This window comes from Tachypleus tridentatus, chromosome 10 (assembly GCF_004210375.1).
Source record: "Tachypleus tridentatus isolate NWPU-2018 chromosome 10, ASM421037v1, whole genome shotgun sequence".
Classification (NCBI taxonomy): Eukaryota; Metazoa; Arthropoda; class Merostomata; order Xiphosura; family Limulidae; genus Tachypleus; species Tachypleus tridentatus.
The window spans coordinates 143,305,176-143,317,529 of NC_134834.1; the positions used below are offsets into that span (position 1 = coordinate 143,305,176).

Consider the following 12,354-nt stretch of genomic DNA (forward strand, 5'->3'; position numbering starts at 1 on the left):
ATATCAGACATAGTACCTGTACTTAACAAAGAATGTTTGCCTATGGAATCATGGATTTTCACTTGTACATACTGAGTTAATGAAATAAGAAACGTAATATCTTACTTATTACCATTTTTTTCTCCTTAGAAATAACTTTCAACCGATGAACACATTTACTGACCACAAATTAAGTCAATGTAACCAATACCATATATTATATTTCTTGAAGTCACTTTTTTTTTTCTTCTTTTTGTGGTTGGAATGATTTATTTCGTTTACCCTTGCGCCGAAATTAACTATATTTAATTTCTATACTTATTTTTTTCGTTTTATCCAACTTGCAATTCTTAATTTTATACTGCCACATTGTAGTTCTTTGATATTACAAATATAAGGATATTTCGTATAGAAATGTTAATTCAATTTTCTCAATAACACAATCTTTGCCCTTTCAATAAACAATACAAAACAGTAAAATATATGTACATTTGTCTTTAAACATATGAACAGTAATATAAGGCAGACGATATGTAGCTGGGTAAATACACGAAATTATTTTATGCGAATTAAGAAAATAGAATCACCAGTAAACATACTGTAACAAATTTGTTTCTTCATCTTTTATTAATTTCATGCAGTAACTTGAAACATTTCGAAATTACATGTAAAGATGTTTTAAATATAAGTAAAGAGCGAATTTTCTTCTTTATTGTTTCAAAATCCTTCAGAAATTGTTAATTATAGCGAAAACAACAAACATTTGTAAAAGTATCTGTAAAACTGTTGTAACCTTGAAGAACAAAATATTTGAGTATCAGTATAAAAATATAACCGGGTCATTAGGTTTAATGGCTGGCAATCAGGGTCTTCTCTGCTTCGAGGACTTTCTCTCGTTCCTTCAGACTCTTCTGCTCATCCAAACTGTGTTGATGAAGGGCAGCACTGTGGTGCAAAGCGGAGTAATAGTGGCCAGGGTGGTAGTAACCACCGTAGTAATTACCAGGGTAGTAGTAATTTGGGTGATAGTAACCAGGGTTGTAGTAACCGGGATAATAGTGACGAGCCTGTTTAGCAGCACGCTCCTCTACTTTAAGCTCCTCAGCTTTATGTTTCTCGAGATCCGATACTTGTTGTTGGTTGATGTAATTCAGAGCTTCCTGTTGCAGGTTCTGCAGAAAGGCCGGATCGTGTTTACCTTCTGGAACGTTGAAGGGGAAGACTTCGGCCAAAGCAACAACGCAGAGACAAGCAAGGATTGCCTTAGTTAAAAATACAAAACTGTATCGTTACAAAGCTTCATTTAAAAACGTTATTTTAAAATCAATTTCCGAACCTATAAATATACATAAAGTATTACAATCAATGAGAAAATCAATTGTTGTAAATTTATGAAAATGATGAAACGCTAACCAAACTGTTGAGAAAGTCAACATTATAATTTATAGCGTTAATTAACACAGCGATTCATTTAGTATGTAACAATTAATATCAGAACATTTTAAAGATAGAAATTCCATGCGTCTGGATATATATTCAAATAAATTATTCAGCATGATATGAAATAATAAACAATAAGTTATGTTTTTAAAATCAAGTGTTTGTTTTGTGTTTTTTCTTAGAGCAAAGCCACAAAGGGCTATCTGCTCAGCCCACCGAGGAGAATCGAACCTCTGATTTTAGCGTTGTAAATCTGGAGACATACCGCTGTACTAGCGTGGGTGGGCTTTAAAATCAAACCACTATCATGTTCAGCTCAGACTCTTACATAATGAAGAAGGGTGACATATTGTTTAATACATAAAACCGTAATAAAAAACAGTAAAATGTATCATAAGTAATCTCGTAATATGTCACTAACATTCCATGGAATTAATCAATATTTAATAATATTTATCCAGCCAAGTAAATTATAACGTCTTTCTGTGTATTTATATCTATATATCTATATTTAATATCTAGATATATATATATGTTAATAATTCGATTGAAATTTTAAGTGCAGAAAATGAAACAAAGCTGTCGTTGAAAATAAGTTTAAAAAATGATACTTTCTATTAACTTGAGAAACGGGAAAGTTGAATTTAACATTTGGATATAATATTTCAAGTTCAAAACATTTAAAAATGTTTAATTTTAAACAAGAATGACTGCCGCGATCAAAGAGTTTAAACAACGCTTACCAATCGCATCATCTTTATATTGATTGTATGTAGAATCAACAGCTGTCTTACTAAGGAACTCTGTACCAACAACAGTACCTCGATACACACTCTGGAAACTATTCTGGCTTTTATACTCTCTTCTTCATGGTCGTTTCTCAAAAGTAAACCATAGATGTCCTTCCTAGCTTTGTTACCGAGGGTCACTAAGGAAGATGGCCTTGCAGAAGAACCAAGCATCTCGATCCTACGTTATCCTATCAATTTTTTTCTTTCCCACGTCTCCACCCATGCCCTGTACCTGTTGGAATTTTCTTAAATACACCTCCTGAAATATCAGAGCGCATTAGATATAGTTTAGCCTGAGGTTCTAGTAGCCACATGTATTTAAAATAAATTTTGCTAATTAGTTTAAAGTAGATGGGTTAAGCACAAAAAAGATTTTCCTTGATTGGTGATTCTAACACTACATCATTAAACTTCTGCGCTTCTTTTACAGATCTCCTTGAACTGGACCAATAATAGGTGGTGAACCTATGAACACGATATTTTTTTAAGTCAGTGTTAAACCTAATTTGTTTTTATCTTCTGTCATTTACTTTTGCAGATTTGCAAAGCAAACTGTGTAGTCACTATGTAACACACATGAATTGGGTTAAGACTGTCACTTTTTGCTTTCTTTACGAATGTTTTAAACCAAACTTGTAGACAACGTTCACTATTCACATAACTTGAACATCTTATTTTAAGTCCCTCGGAACTTATGTACAAATTTGTGTGAGTTTTACCGCGTGTCGTTTCGTATATTCAATTTGTTTGTATTTTTATATTTGTATATACGAATATACATGCTTTATTTAGTCCCAAGCTTTAGTTTTATTCTTATGTATGGTAAAATTACTTCATTTTTCTTCAATATATCATATGTATCTCTGTAAGTCTGTATAATAACATATATAATAATTGTTTTAGAAAAGAAGCAAAAAATGAGCAAGTAAATTAACTTACACGTTAAGGGTGTTTTGAACTGAAAACAAATAACATTTTTACCTTTTGGCTGTTATTTAATCTAATGTTTAATATATCGACATCTACTGTAGACTTACTATATCATTCTTTGATGTATCAATCGCTTTTTAACCCTCTCTATACATATGAATACTTTTAAATGTATAAACTCATGTACTGATAACCAAACGCTGGGAAACTCATTGCTTTAAACAGACAATATAAAATCCCGCCTTGGTGCACAACATTGGACAATACATCCACTTTAAAATATCTATCATATGATGTCATGCCTTAATGTAAAAGTTTGGAAGCTCAATAACTTGAAACGTACAATACAAAGTAATGTCTTAATGAACAATTCTAGGTGATACACCCGCTTTAAAATATTAAACACATAAACTTATGTCTTGAACAAACATGCGGGAAACTCACCAAATCTAAAACAACCACATCATGTTCTCAAGAATGCATTTGCGAACAAAATAGGTTCAAGTATTGTTAACAAGCATAAAAAATTTGAAAATTCAATAATTTTGTGTAAAGGCCCACATCAATATTTTATAGACACATTTGTGCGCGTGCGCATATAAATTTAATGAGAATTTTTCATCTTATAATTTTAACTTTATTTTTATTTTTGTAATCTAACGAAAGTTAAAACTTTCGTTTTACAGTTTAATATAATATCCTAATCCTTTAATATGCTTTGAAATTTTAGTAATAAAATACACGTGTACTGTAATGAATGTCATTCATTTTTTGATAACTAAATTTGGGAGATTTAAAATGGTTTTCACGGGTGTGGGTCTCTAAATACCGTTAGAATTAAGTTACATTTAAGCTGGCTTGAGTAACATATTTTTGCTTTAAATTATCAGTTTCAATATAAAATCACGGACACTTCTACACATATAATTAAGCTTTTGTTCTTAAGTTAAAATGATATATTAAAATTCCAGTCAAATATAAGGGTAATATTAAGACTATACAGAGCATCTTATATCCAAGATCCGAAACACATTAACGTTATTATAAAATTCGAAATTCATTATTAAGTTAAATATATGAAATCCTGAACAAGATATATCTTAGCCAAAGATATTCTTTTAATATAATAACATTTTTATCAACGTTTGGTCCTTGAACATAATGTCTTTCGATATAGAATCACTTAGGTTTACAAATTTATAAAACAAACCTTTCATCCAAGTTACCATGAGAAACCACAGTCAAGTCGTTTTAAGAATGAAGTTTAGTAGACGAGACCCAGCTTGTCATCACCACCCATCGCCAACACTTGAGATACTCTTTTATCAACGAATAATGGGATTGACCGTCACTTTATAACGCTCCCATGGCTGAAATGGCGATAATGTTTGGTGTGATGGAGATTCGAACCCGCGACACTCAGATTAGAGTCGAGTGCCTTAACCACTTGGTCATGCTAGACACTTACAAATGTAGTAATTCCTTAGTATTTAGTCATGGTTGAAATAATATAGTGAACTTAGAGATGTAGTGATTCACTAATGCTCAACCACTGCAGTCCTTTTCAGGAGTCAAAGTATTAAACAATTATCTAACGCTGAAGGTGTTAGTTATCTTAGGTCTGTGAATATTGTTTTACATGGATAGGATGATGTTAGTGCATCCTCTGCTGAGTCAGGAGCTTTGAAGAGTCAACCCTATGCCACTGGTGAGGGTCAAAGTGTGCAAGGCATGACGTTCTATAGAGCGCCATCCAACATGATTTTGCACGTTTGATGTTAGTTACCAACTATTCATTTAACTCTAAACTGCTAATTTAGCAAATGTTCGTGGTAGAGCAGACAAAGTACCAAGAAAATGGGCAGAGACAACAAAATACATTAGATGTGTATTTCGGCGATTCTAAAGACTACGTAAATACAAACTTTACGATATACAAAAGTATCAATATTCTTCAGACTGGCTAATATCTGATTGTTCATGTACAGCAAACTTTACTTGCCAAACATCGTGTAAATACACGTAGTAAATACGGAATTGTATTTAATATTCTTTCTCCAATACGAAATCGGACCAAAAAAAAATCAATCCTGCGTCCATTCGATCAATCAAATCAGAAATAGGAAGAGCCTATCGTCTTTTCTCTAAGTTTGTGTGGACATTCTGACACAAATATGGATAAAAGCACTGTCCAGCTTTTTATAGATTCAACTGGCCACAGGATGAATTATGTTTTTTGTTTCTTAACCAGTAACTCACTTATCACTTTTTTCTCCTTAAAAATAACTTTTATCCGATAAGAATATTTACTGAGTACAAAGTAAGTAACTGTATCCACGACCACATAGCCTGTTTCTCAAAGTAACCTTTAATTCTTTCGAGTTCCTTCTATTTTCAGATTGTTATGTTGTTTTGTTTAATCTGTGCGTCAAAATAAGCAATTTTTATTGTTATCATCATTTTTGTTTCGTTTTATCCATCTTATAATACTTAATTTTCGTGTCACCATCTTTTCTTGCTAGTCTCCAATGGTACAACAATAAGTCTGAAGGCTTTTAGCACAAGTAATGTTTTGTGCTGAACAACAAATAAAGAAATAAAAAACACAAGAATGTCAAAATGTATGAAAACGATTAAATATTTAATAAGGCAACTACATAAAACATGATAATTTTTGTTACTGTTACTGTTGAAGAGACAGACGGTAATTTACTGGATAAAAAGTGTGATAGTGGACGAAATACATAGGAAATACTCCTTTGGTCATCGCTAATGATTTTCTATTATACTTACTGTTGACTACATCCATACACAAGTGTTTCATATTAAGTTAATGGGTGTAAAATTGACTTTTCTAGTTGTTTTCATCAATTTGAAAGAATACCTTCACACATTGGTTGCAAATCACTCATTGACCAATAACATGGTCTGCTTTAATTGATTCGTAAATAACTGATAAAATCAATCCAAGAACCCTACAGTTTGTTGCAGAGGGTTTCTAAGCATGATTAATGTGTATACCTTCCGTTTATCTAGGTTCTCCTTCTCAATACGTTACCGATGAGTTTTGGAATAAAGAGATCATTGAAGCGAGAACTTCTCCAGTGAAAACGATTAGGGTAAGGGTCTCCCTAGCGTTGGTTGCGATATTACATTTTTTTCTTGTAGCCTCGAGAACGTCCTTGAAAGGTTTCTTCTGTCCACATCTTGTCCGGTGACCTTCGATTAGTTTTGAGTACCCTAAGGAAGACGTCTAGGCGTGGTTTCTTTTCACACATCAGCAACCACAAGTTAAATAGCAGAACAGGATCCTTCATCCAATGGTAAGGGATTCGATACAATCAGGGATCCCTGGTCTGCTGCAGCCTTCACGACCACTGAGAAAAAAACCCTTTAGCGGCTAATCCGGCGTGTAAAATATACACACGTCTTTCATGTCTGAAAGTGCAAATAATAAAAGTGGAACACACGAAATCACAAATAGGCAGACAGACTGACATGTCCACAACTTTCAAGCATTTCAGGAAAAACGAAAAAGCTGTGGACATGTCAGTCTGTCTGCCTATTTGTGATTTCGTGTGTTCCACTTTTATTATTTGCACTTTCAGTCTTTATTTGTAGTTGAAAAAGTGCGCATGGACTCGTAGATTTTAACCTCGATAAACATTAAAAACCCGCCAATTTTCTTCTGGGGTTCTAAGGTGGTCTAGAAAACACCCTTTCCCAATTTCCACCTCCCAAAGTCAGTTGAGAAGCTTGAATGTACTTAAACTACCTGGTTTCGCAGTTTGAAATTAACTCATACTTTAAATTTTAATCTCACAATATAGAAAATAACTGAGTGTGCATTAAGTTACATAAAACTACTTATTAGTCAAAGCTCATAACGAGTTATATTTATATTTCCATCGCGAGTATCAAAACCCTATTTTTCGAGTGGTGAACCTGTGGAATTACGATGAACCGCTGAAGGCACACCAATAGTCAATGATCTACTTTAACAAATACAAACTTACTACAAACTCACTTTCAATAATATGTTGACTTGGAAGTATTTTTACGTGAAAAATTATCCTTTCATTTCACGAATTAGACTTAACAAATTTTCTCATATATATATATATATGTTTACATTTGGAATAGTAGAGTTTCACCTGTAAAAACTTAACTAATAAAGTGCCAAATGTACTACACAATAATATATTTCGAAAGATAAAGGTTAAACGTATTTCATCAACGATCCATGTCTGGTTAGTATAACAAAGAATTCATGATTTGTGTGCTTGAGAATATAAGAAGTTTTCAACATTATTAGAAGTTACTGAAAATAGGCTTAAGCTTAACTGTTTCATTATCTATATCATAAGGTTGGTATTTGATATACTTTGAAAGTTAAGATGACTAGTATTGAAAACTCATGTTTTAGGAGTAGTTTTAAATTGTGTTTGTAGGAAGCTAGTATCGATATTATTATATCCGTTTTAGCTGTTGTAACGTAGCATTTTTTGAGGTAGCAATCTTAAACAAATTCCATATAGAAATGATAATACAGTTTTCTCAAAAACACCATCTTTGTCCTTTCAATAAACAATATCTTGTTAAATGTTGCCAAAGTTCCTGAGAGCAATACTTCATAAATCAATTGAAATGGCGTTGTACAAAACAATCACAATAATCAAGCACGGAAGAAAATAGAAAGAATGGCTTAAAATAGTTTTGAAAAACGTTTTTAATACAAAACAGTAAGCTATCTGTACATTTGTCTCTGAGAGTTATGAATATGATAACACAGACAGACAACATGTAGCTAAGTAAATACATGAAATTATTTCACAAGACTTAAGCAAAGGGATTCACCAGTAAAATAAAACTGTACCAAAATTGTTTGTTCACTTTTTATTAATTTCAAGCAGTAAATTATCCAGTCTTTCAAAACACGTTGCATTTACAAGTAGAGAGCGAATTGTGTTCTTTCATGTTTGAAAATCCTTTAGAAATTGTTAGTTAAAGCGAAAACAACAAACATTTGTAAAAGTATCTGTAAAACTGTTGTAACCTTGAAGAACAAAATATTTGAGTATCAATATAAAAATATAACCGGGTCATTAGGTTTAATGGCTGGCAATCAGGGTCTTCTCTGCTTCGAGGACTTTCTCTCGTTCCTTCAGAGCCTTCTGCTCATCCAAACTGTGTTGATGAAGGGCAGCATTGTGGTGCAAAGCGGAGTAATAGTGGCCAGGGTGGTAGTAACCACCGTAGTAATTACCAGGGTAGTAGTGATTTGGGTGGTAGTAACCAGGGTTGTAGTAGCCGGGATGATAGTAACCAGGATGATAATAACCAGGGTAATAGTGACGAGCCTGTTTAGCAGCACGCTCCTCTACTTTAAGCTCCTCAGCTTTATGTTTCTCGAGATCCGATACTTGTTGTTGGTTGATGTAATTCAGAGCTTCCTGTTGCAGGTTCTGCAGAAAGGCCGGATCGTGTTTACCTTCTGGAACGTTGAAGGGGAAGACTTCGGCCAAAGCAACAACGCAGAGACAAGCAAGGATTGCCTTAGTTAAAAATACAAAACTGTATCGTTACAAAGCTTCATTTAAAAAACGTTATTTTAAAAATCAATTTCCGAACCTATAAATATACATAAAGTATTACAATCAATGAGAAAATCAATTGTTGTAAATTTATGAAAATGATGAAACGCTAACCAAACTGTTGAGAAAATCAACATTAGAATTTATAACGTTAATTAACACAGCGATTTGTTTAGTATGTAACAATTAATATCAGAACATTTTAAAGATAGAAATTCCATTCGTTTGGATATATATTCAAATGAATTATTCAGCATGATATGAAATAATAAACAATAAGTTAAGTTTTTTTAAAATCAAACCAGTATCATGTTCAGCTCAGACTCTTACATAATGAAGAAGGGTGACATATTGTTTAATACACAAAACCGTAATAAAAAACAGTAAAATGTATCATAAGTAATCTCGTAATATGTCACTAACATTCCATGGAATTAATCAATATTTAATAATATTTATCCAGCCAAGTAAAGTATAACATCTTTCTGTGTATTTATATCTATATATCTATATTTAATATCTAGATATATATATATGTTAATAATTCGATTGAAATTTTAAGTGCAGAAAATGAAACAAAGCTGTCGTTTAAAATAAGTTTAAAAAATAATACTTTCTATTAACTTGAGAAACGGGAAAGTTGAATTTAACATTTGGATAAAATATTACAAGTTCAAAACATTTAAAAATGTTTAATTTTAAACAATAATGACTGCCGCGATCAAAGAGTTTTAACAACACTTACCAATCGCATCATCTTTATATTGATTGTATGTAGAATCAACAGCTACCTTACTAAGGAAATCTGTACCAACAACAGTACCTCGATACACACTCTGGAAACTATTCTGGCTTTTATACTCTCTTCTTCATGGTCGTTTCTCAAAAGTAAACCAAAGATGTCCTTCCTAACTTTGTCACCGAGGGTCACTAAGCAAGATGGCCTTGCAGAAGAACCAAACATTTTGATTCTACGTCATCCTACCCCCTCCCTCCTAGGGCTCCACCCATGGCCTGTACCTGTTGGAATTTTCATGAAGACGCCTTCTGAAATATCAGAGCATATTAGCGATAGCCTAAGGTTCTAGAAGCCATGCATATTGATGTAAATTTTGTTAATTTGTTTGATCTGGATATCTGAGGCTCAGAATTGGTTTTGTTTTTCTTTTCTTGGCGACTCTAAAACTACGTCACTAAACTTCCATTTTCATTTAACAGATCTCCCTAGACTGGTCCATGGATTAAACCTATGAAGACGATATTCTTTAAATTAAAGCTGAACCTAGACCTCTTTTTTCACCTGCTTTTTTATGAATGTTTTTAAACGAAACATGTAAACAACGTTCATTGTTCACATAATTTAAAATCTCCTTATTTTAAGACTCTTGTAACATATGCAAATGTCAGTGTGAATTTTACTGTGTATTATTTCATGTATCAATTTGTTTGTATTTTTAAATTTTGTAAATTAATATACACACTGTATTTAGTCCCAAGTTTTAGTTTGACTTTTATTGTTATGTATGGTAAAATTACTTCACTTCTTCATCAGTATTGTCTGTTTTTTAAATTTCGCGCAAAGCTACATGAGGGCTATTTGCGCTAGCCGTCCTTAATTTAGCAGTGTAAGACTAGAGGGAAGGCAGCTAGTCATCACCACCCACCGCCAACTCTTGGGCTACTATTTTATCAACGAATAGTGGGAATGACCGTCACTTTATAAAGCCCCCACGGCTGGGAGGGCGAGCATGTTTGGCGCGATTCGGGCGCGAACCCGCGACCCTCAGATTACGAAGCGCACGCCTTAACGCGCTAGGCCATGCCAGGCCCTACGCAACTACGGAGAAAATTGGATTGCGAGTTACGCTACTCAAGTGATTTAACCTGTCAGAAAATTGGTTAAACTTTTCTTTTTCGCATATCCGTCAAAATTTATCTACCATAAAAGTTTCAAATACTATGTGTCATAATATAAAAATGCTTCTTCGTTTTTTTCAGAATTTTAGTTATGGTATTAGGATGTTCAATATTAATATATGACTAACAATAAACCATAATATTGGTTAATTAAAATAAATCTACAAAACAAACAATTCCTCAAACTTGCTAAACATAACAACTTAAGAAATTTCAGATTATAACAATAGACACCAGAGTACATCCATATTTTCTTATTTTGTATTTATCCATCTCTCTGCCACGTATTCAGGAAACCTTTTTTAAAAGTTTTTATTTAGCATAGTTTCTTGTTTTAGTCGGAACCACGCCTTCATCTCATGAGACGTCTCACATTTCTTTCAATGTTTAGGGAGAAGCGATTTAAGAATAGCTTCGAATTATTTATTTTCTTGTTAAACTGCACCTAGATGGCCTTGCAGTCCGGAGTTTCAAATGGCATACTTTCAGTCCCTTCCTAATCACAATGGAAAACTTGTTAGTTTGGCAAGTACAATACCACTTCGTTGTTGGACAAGAGCATTTTAACAAAAAGGAACCGTTCTTGTGTTTTAGCTGAACTAACAGAAAAATGCATTATAATATATGTTCGTACTGGTGGTTATTAGTCTATTTCACATATGACGTTTGGTTTTAATCTTATTTAAACTGTAGTTAAAATTGTATCTCAAAACGGCTAGTATGGGTATTCATGCTTTTACTAATAAAGCAGAGAGCAACGTTTCGACCTTCCTAGGTCACCTTCAGGTTTACAAAGAGTTCAAATTACTAACTGTATGACTAATGACATATTATAATACTATTTTTGCACGATGCAATTATTTAACACAGCAGTTTAGCTTATAATTATTTTATAATTACGATATTTTTATATTGCATAACATTGAAAGATTCCAATAAAAATATAAAAAGGAGAGTCAGTTATTACATCTTTTGTATTGAGACCGAAAATAAATTTGAAATTAAAATGAAGAATTTAAATTTTACCCATTCTAAACATAATTTAGGAAATAAAAACTTTGGAAAAGAATTAAATTCACAAAGTAGGTTTCCAATTACAATTTTTTTTTATTATCTTTACATACAATCTCGACATTTTTTTGTTTCGTTAGAGTGAAACACAGTTGCTTCTACATGGGTACTCGAGAGCTTGTGGTAATAGCCTGATGTATTTGTCCGCTCCCAAAAAATTTCTACTAAAAACTACAGCTCACAGACTACTTTGTCTTCAAGCGATAGGCAATTGTGGACAAGAAAAACCCACTAAACGAAATATCATCCTATCCATGGATGGTTGATCCTATTCTTTTTATGCCGATGAGAGTAAGAACTGAGGATATTTAAAATATACATACTTTCTGTGCTTCATCTTAATAATTTTAAGTTTACTCATTCATAAATGAGTATTATGAAAACATTCTCTAACCGTAATCATTCCACTTTAAAGTTGCTAAATTTAACATAACCCTAATCTTTAGAGCATTCTAGTGTAAGTTAAACCTAGCCTTTGAAGATACCTAATTATCTAAATTCTAACCTTACCAATGATATTTCGAAACATTTTGTTTTCCAACTGATTTTGCGTCAAGTTACTTATGAATAACTCTGTTGTTACAAGGTCCTAATAACATAGGGCTCACATAAAACAAACGTTTAGAAAAATA

The 12,354-nt window shown here is 32.7% G+C and overlaps 2 protein-coding genes across 2 annotated transcripts; both read right to left on the reverse strand.

The window, feature by feature from the left end:
* Positions 1–587: 587 nt before the first annotated feature.
* LOC143230499 (uncharacterized) lies at positions 588–2,396 on the reverse strand. Its single transcript, XM_076464174.1, has 2 exons — positions 2,163–2,396; positions 588–1,241 (listed from the first exon to the last, which is right to left on the reverse strand). Exons 1-2 carry the CDS (start codon positions 2,379–2,381, stop codon positions 828–830), a joined length of 633 nt encoding a protein of 210 aa, XP_076320289.1. The 5' UTR covers positions 2,382–2,396; the 3' UTR covers positions 588–827.
* Positions 2,397–7,851: 5,455 nt separating this feature from the next.
* LOC143230500 (uncharacterized) lies at positions 7,852–9,638 on the reverse strand. Its single transcript, XM_076464175.1, has 2 exons — positions 9,480–9,638; positions 7,852–8,695 (listed from the first exon to the last, which is right to left on the reverse strand). Exons 1-2 carry the CDS (start codon positions 9,489–9,491, stop codon positions 8,252–8,254), a joined length of 456 nt encoding a protein of 151 aa, XP_076320290.1. The 5' UTR covers positions 9,492–9,638; the 3' UTR covers positions 7,852–8,251.
* Positions 9,639–12,354: the final 2,716 nt, after the last annotated feature.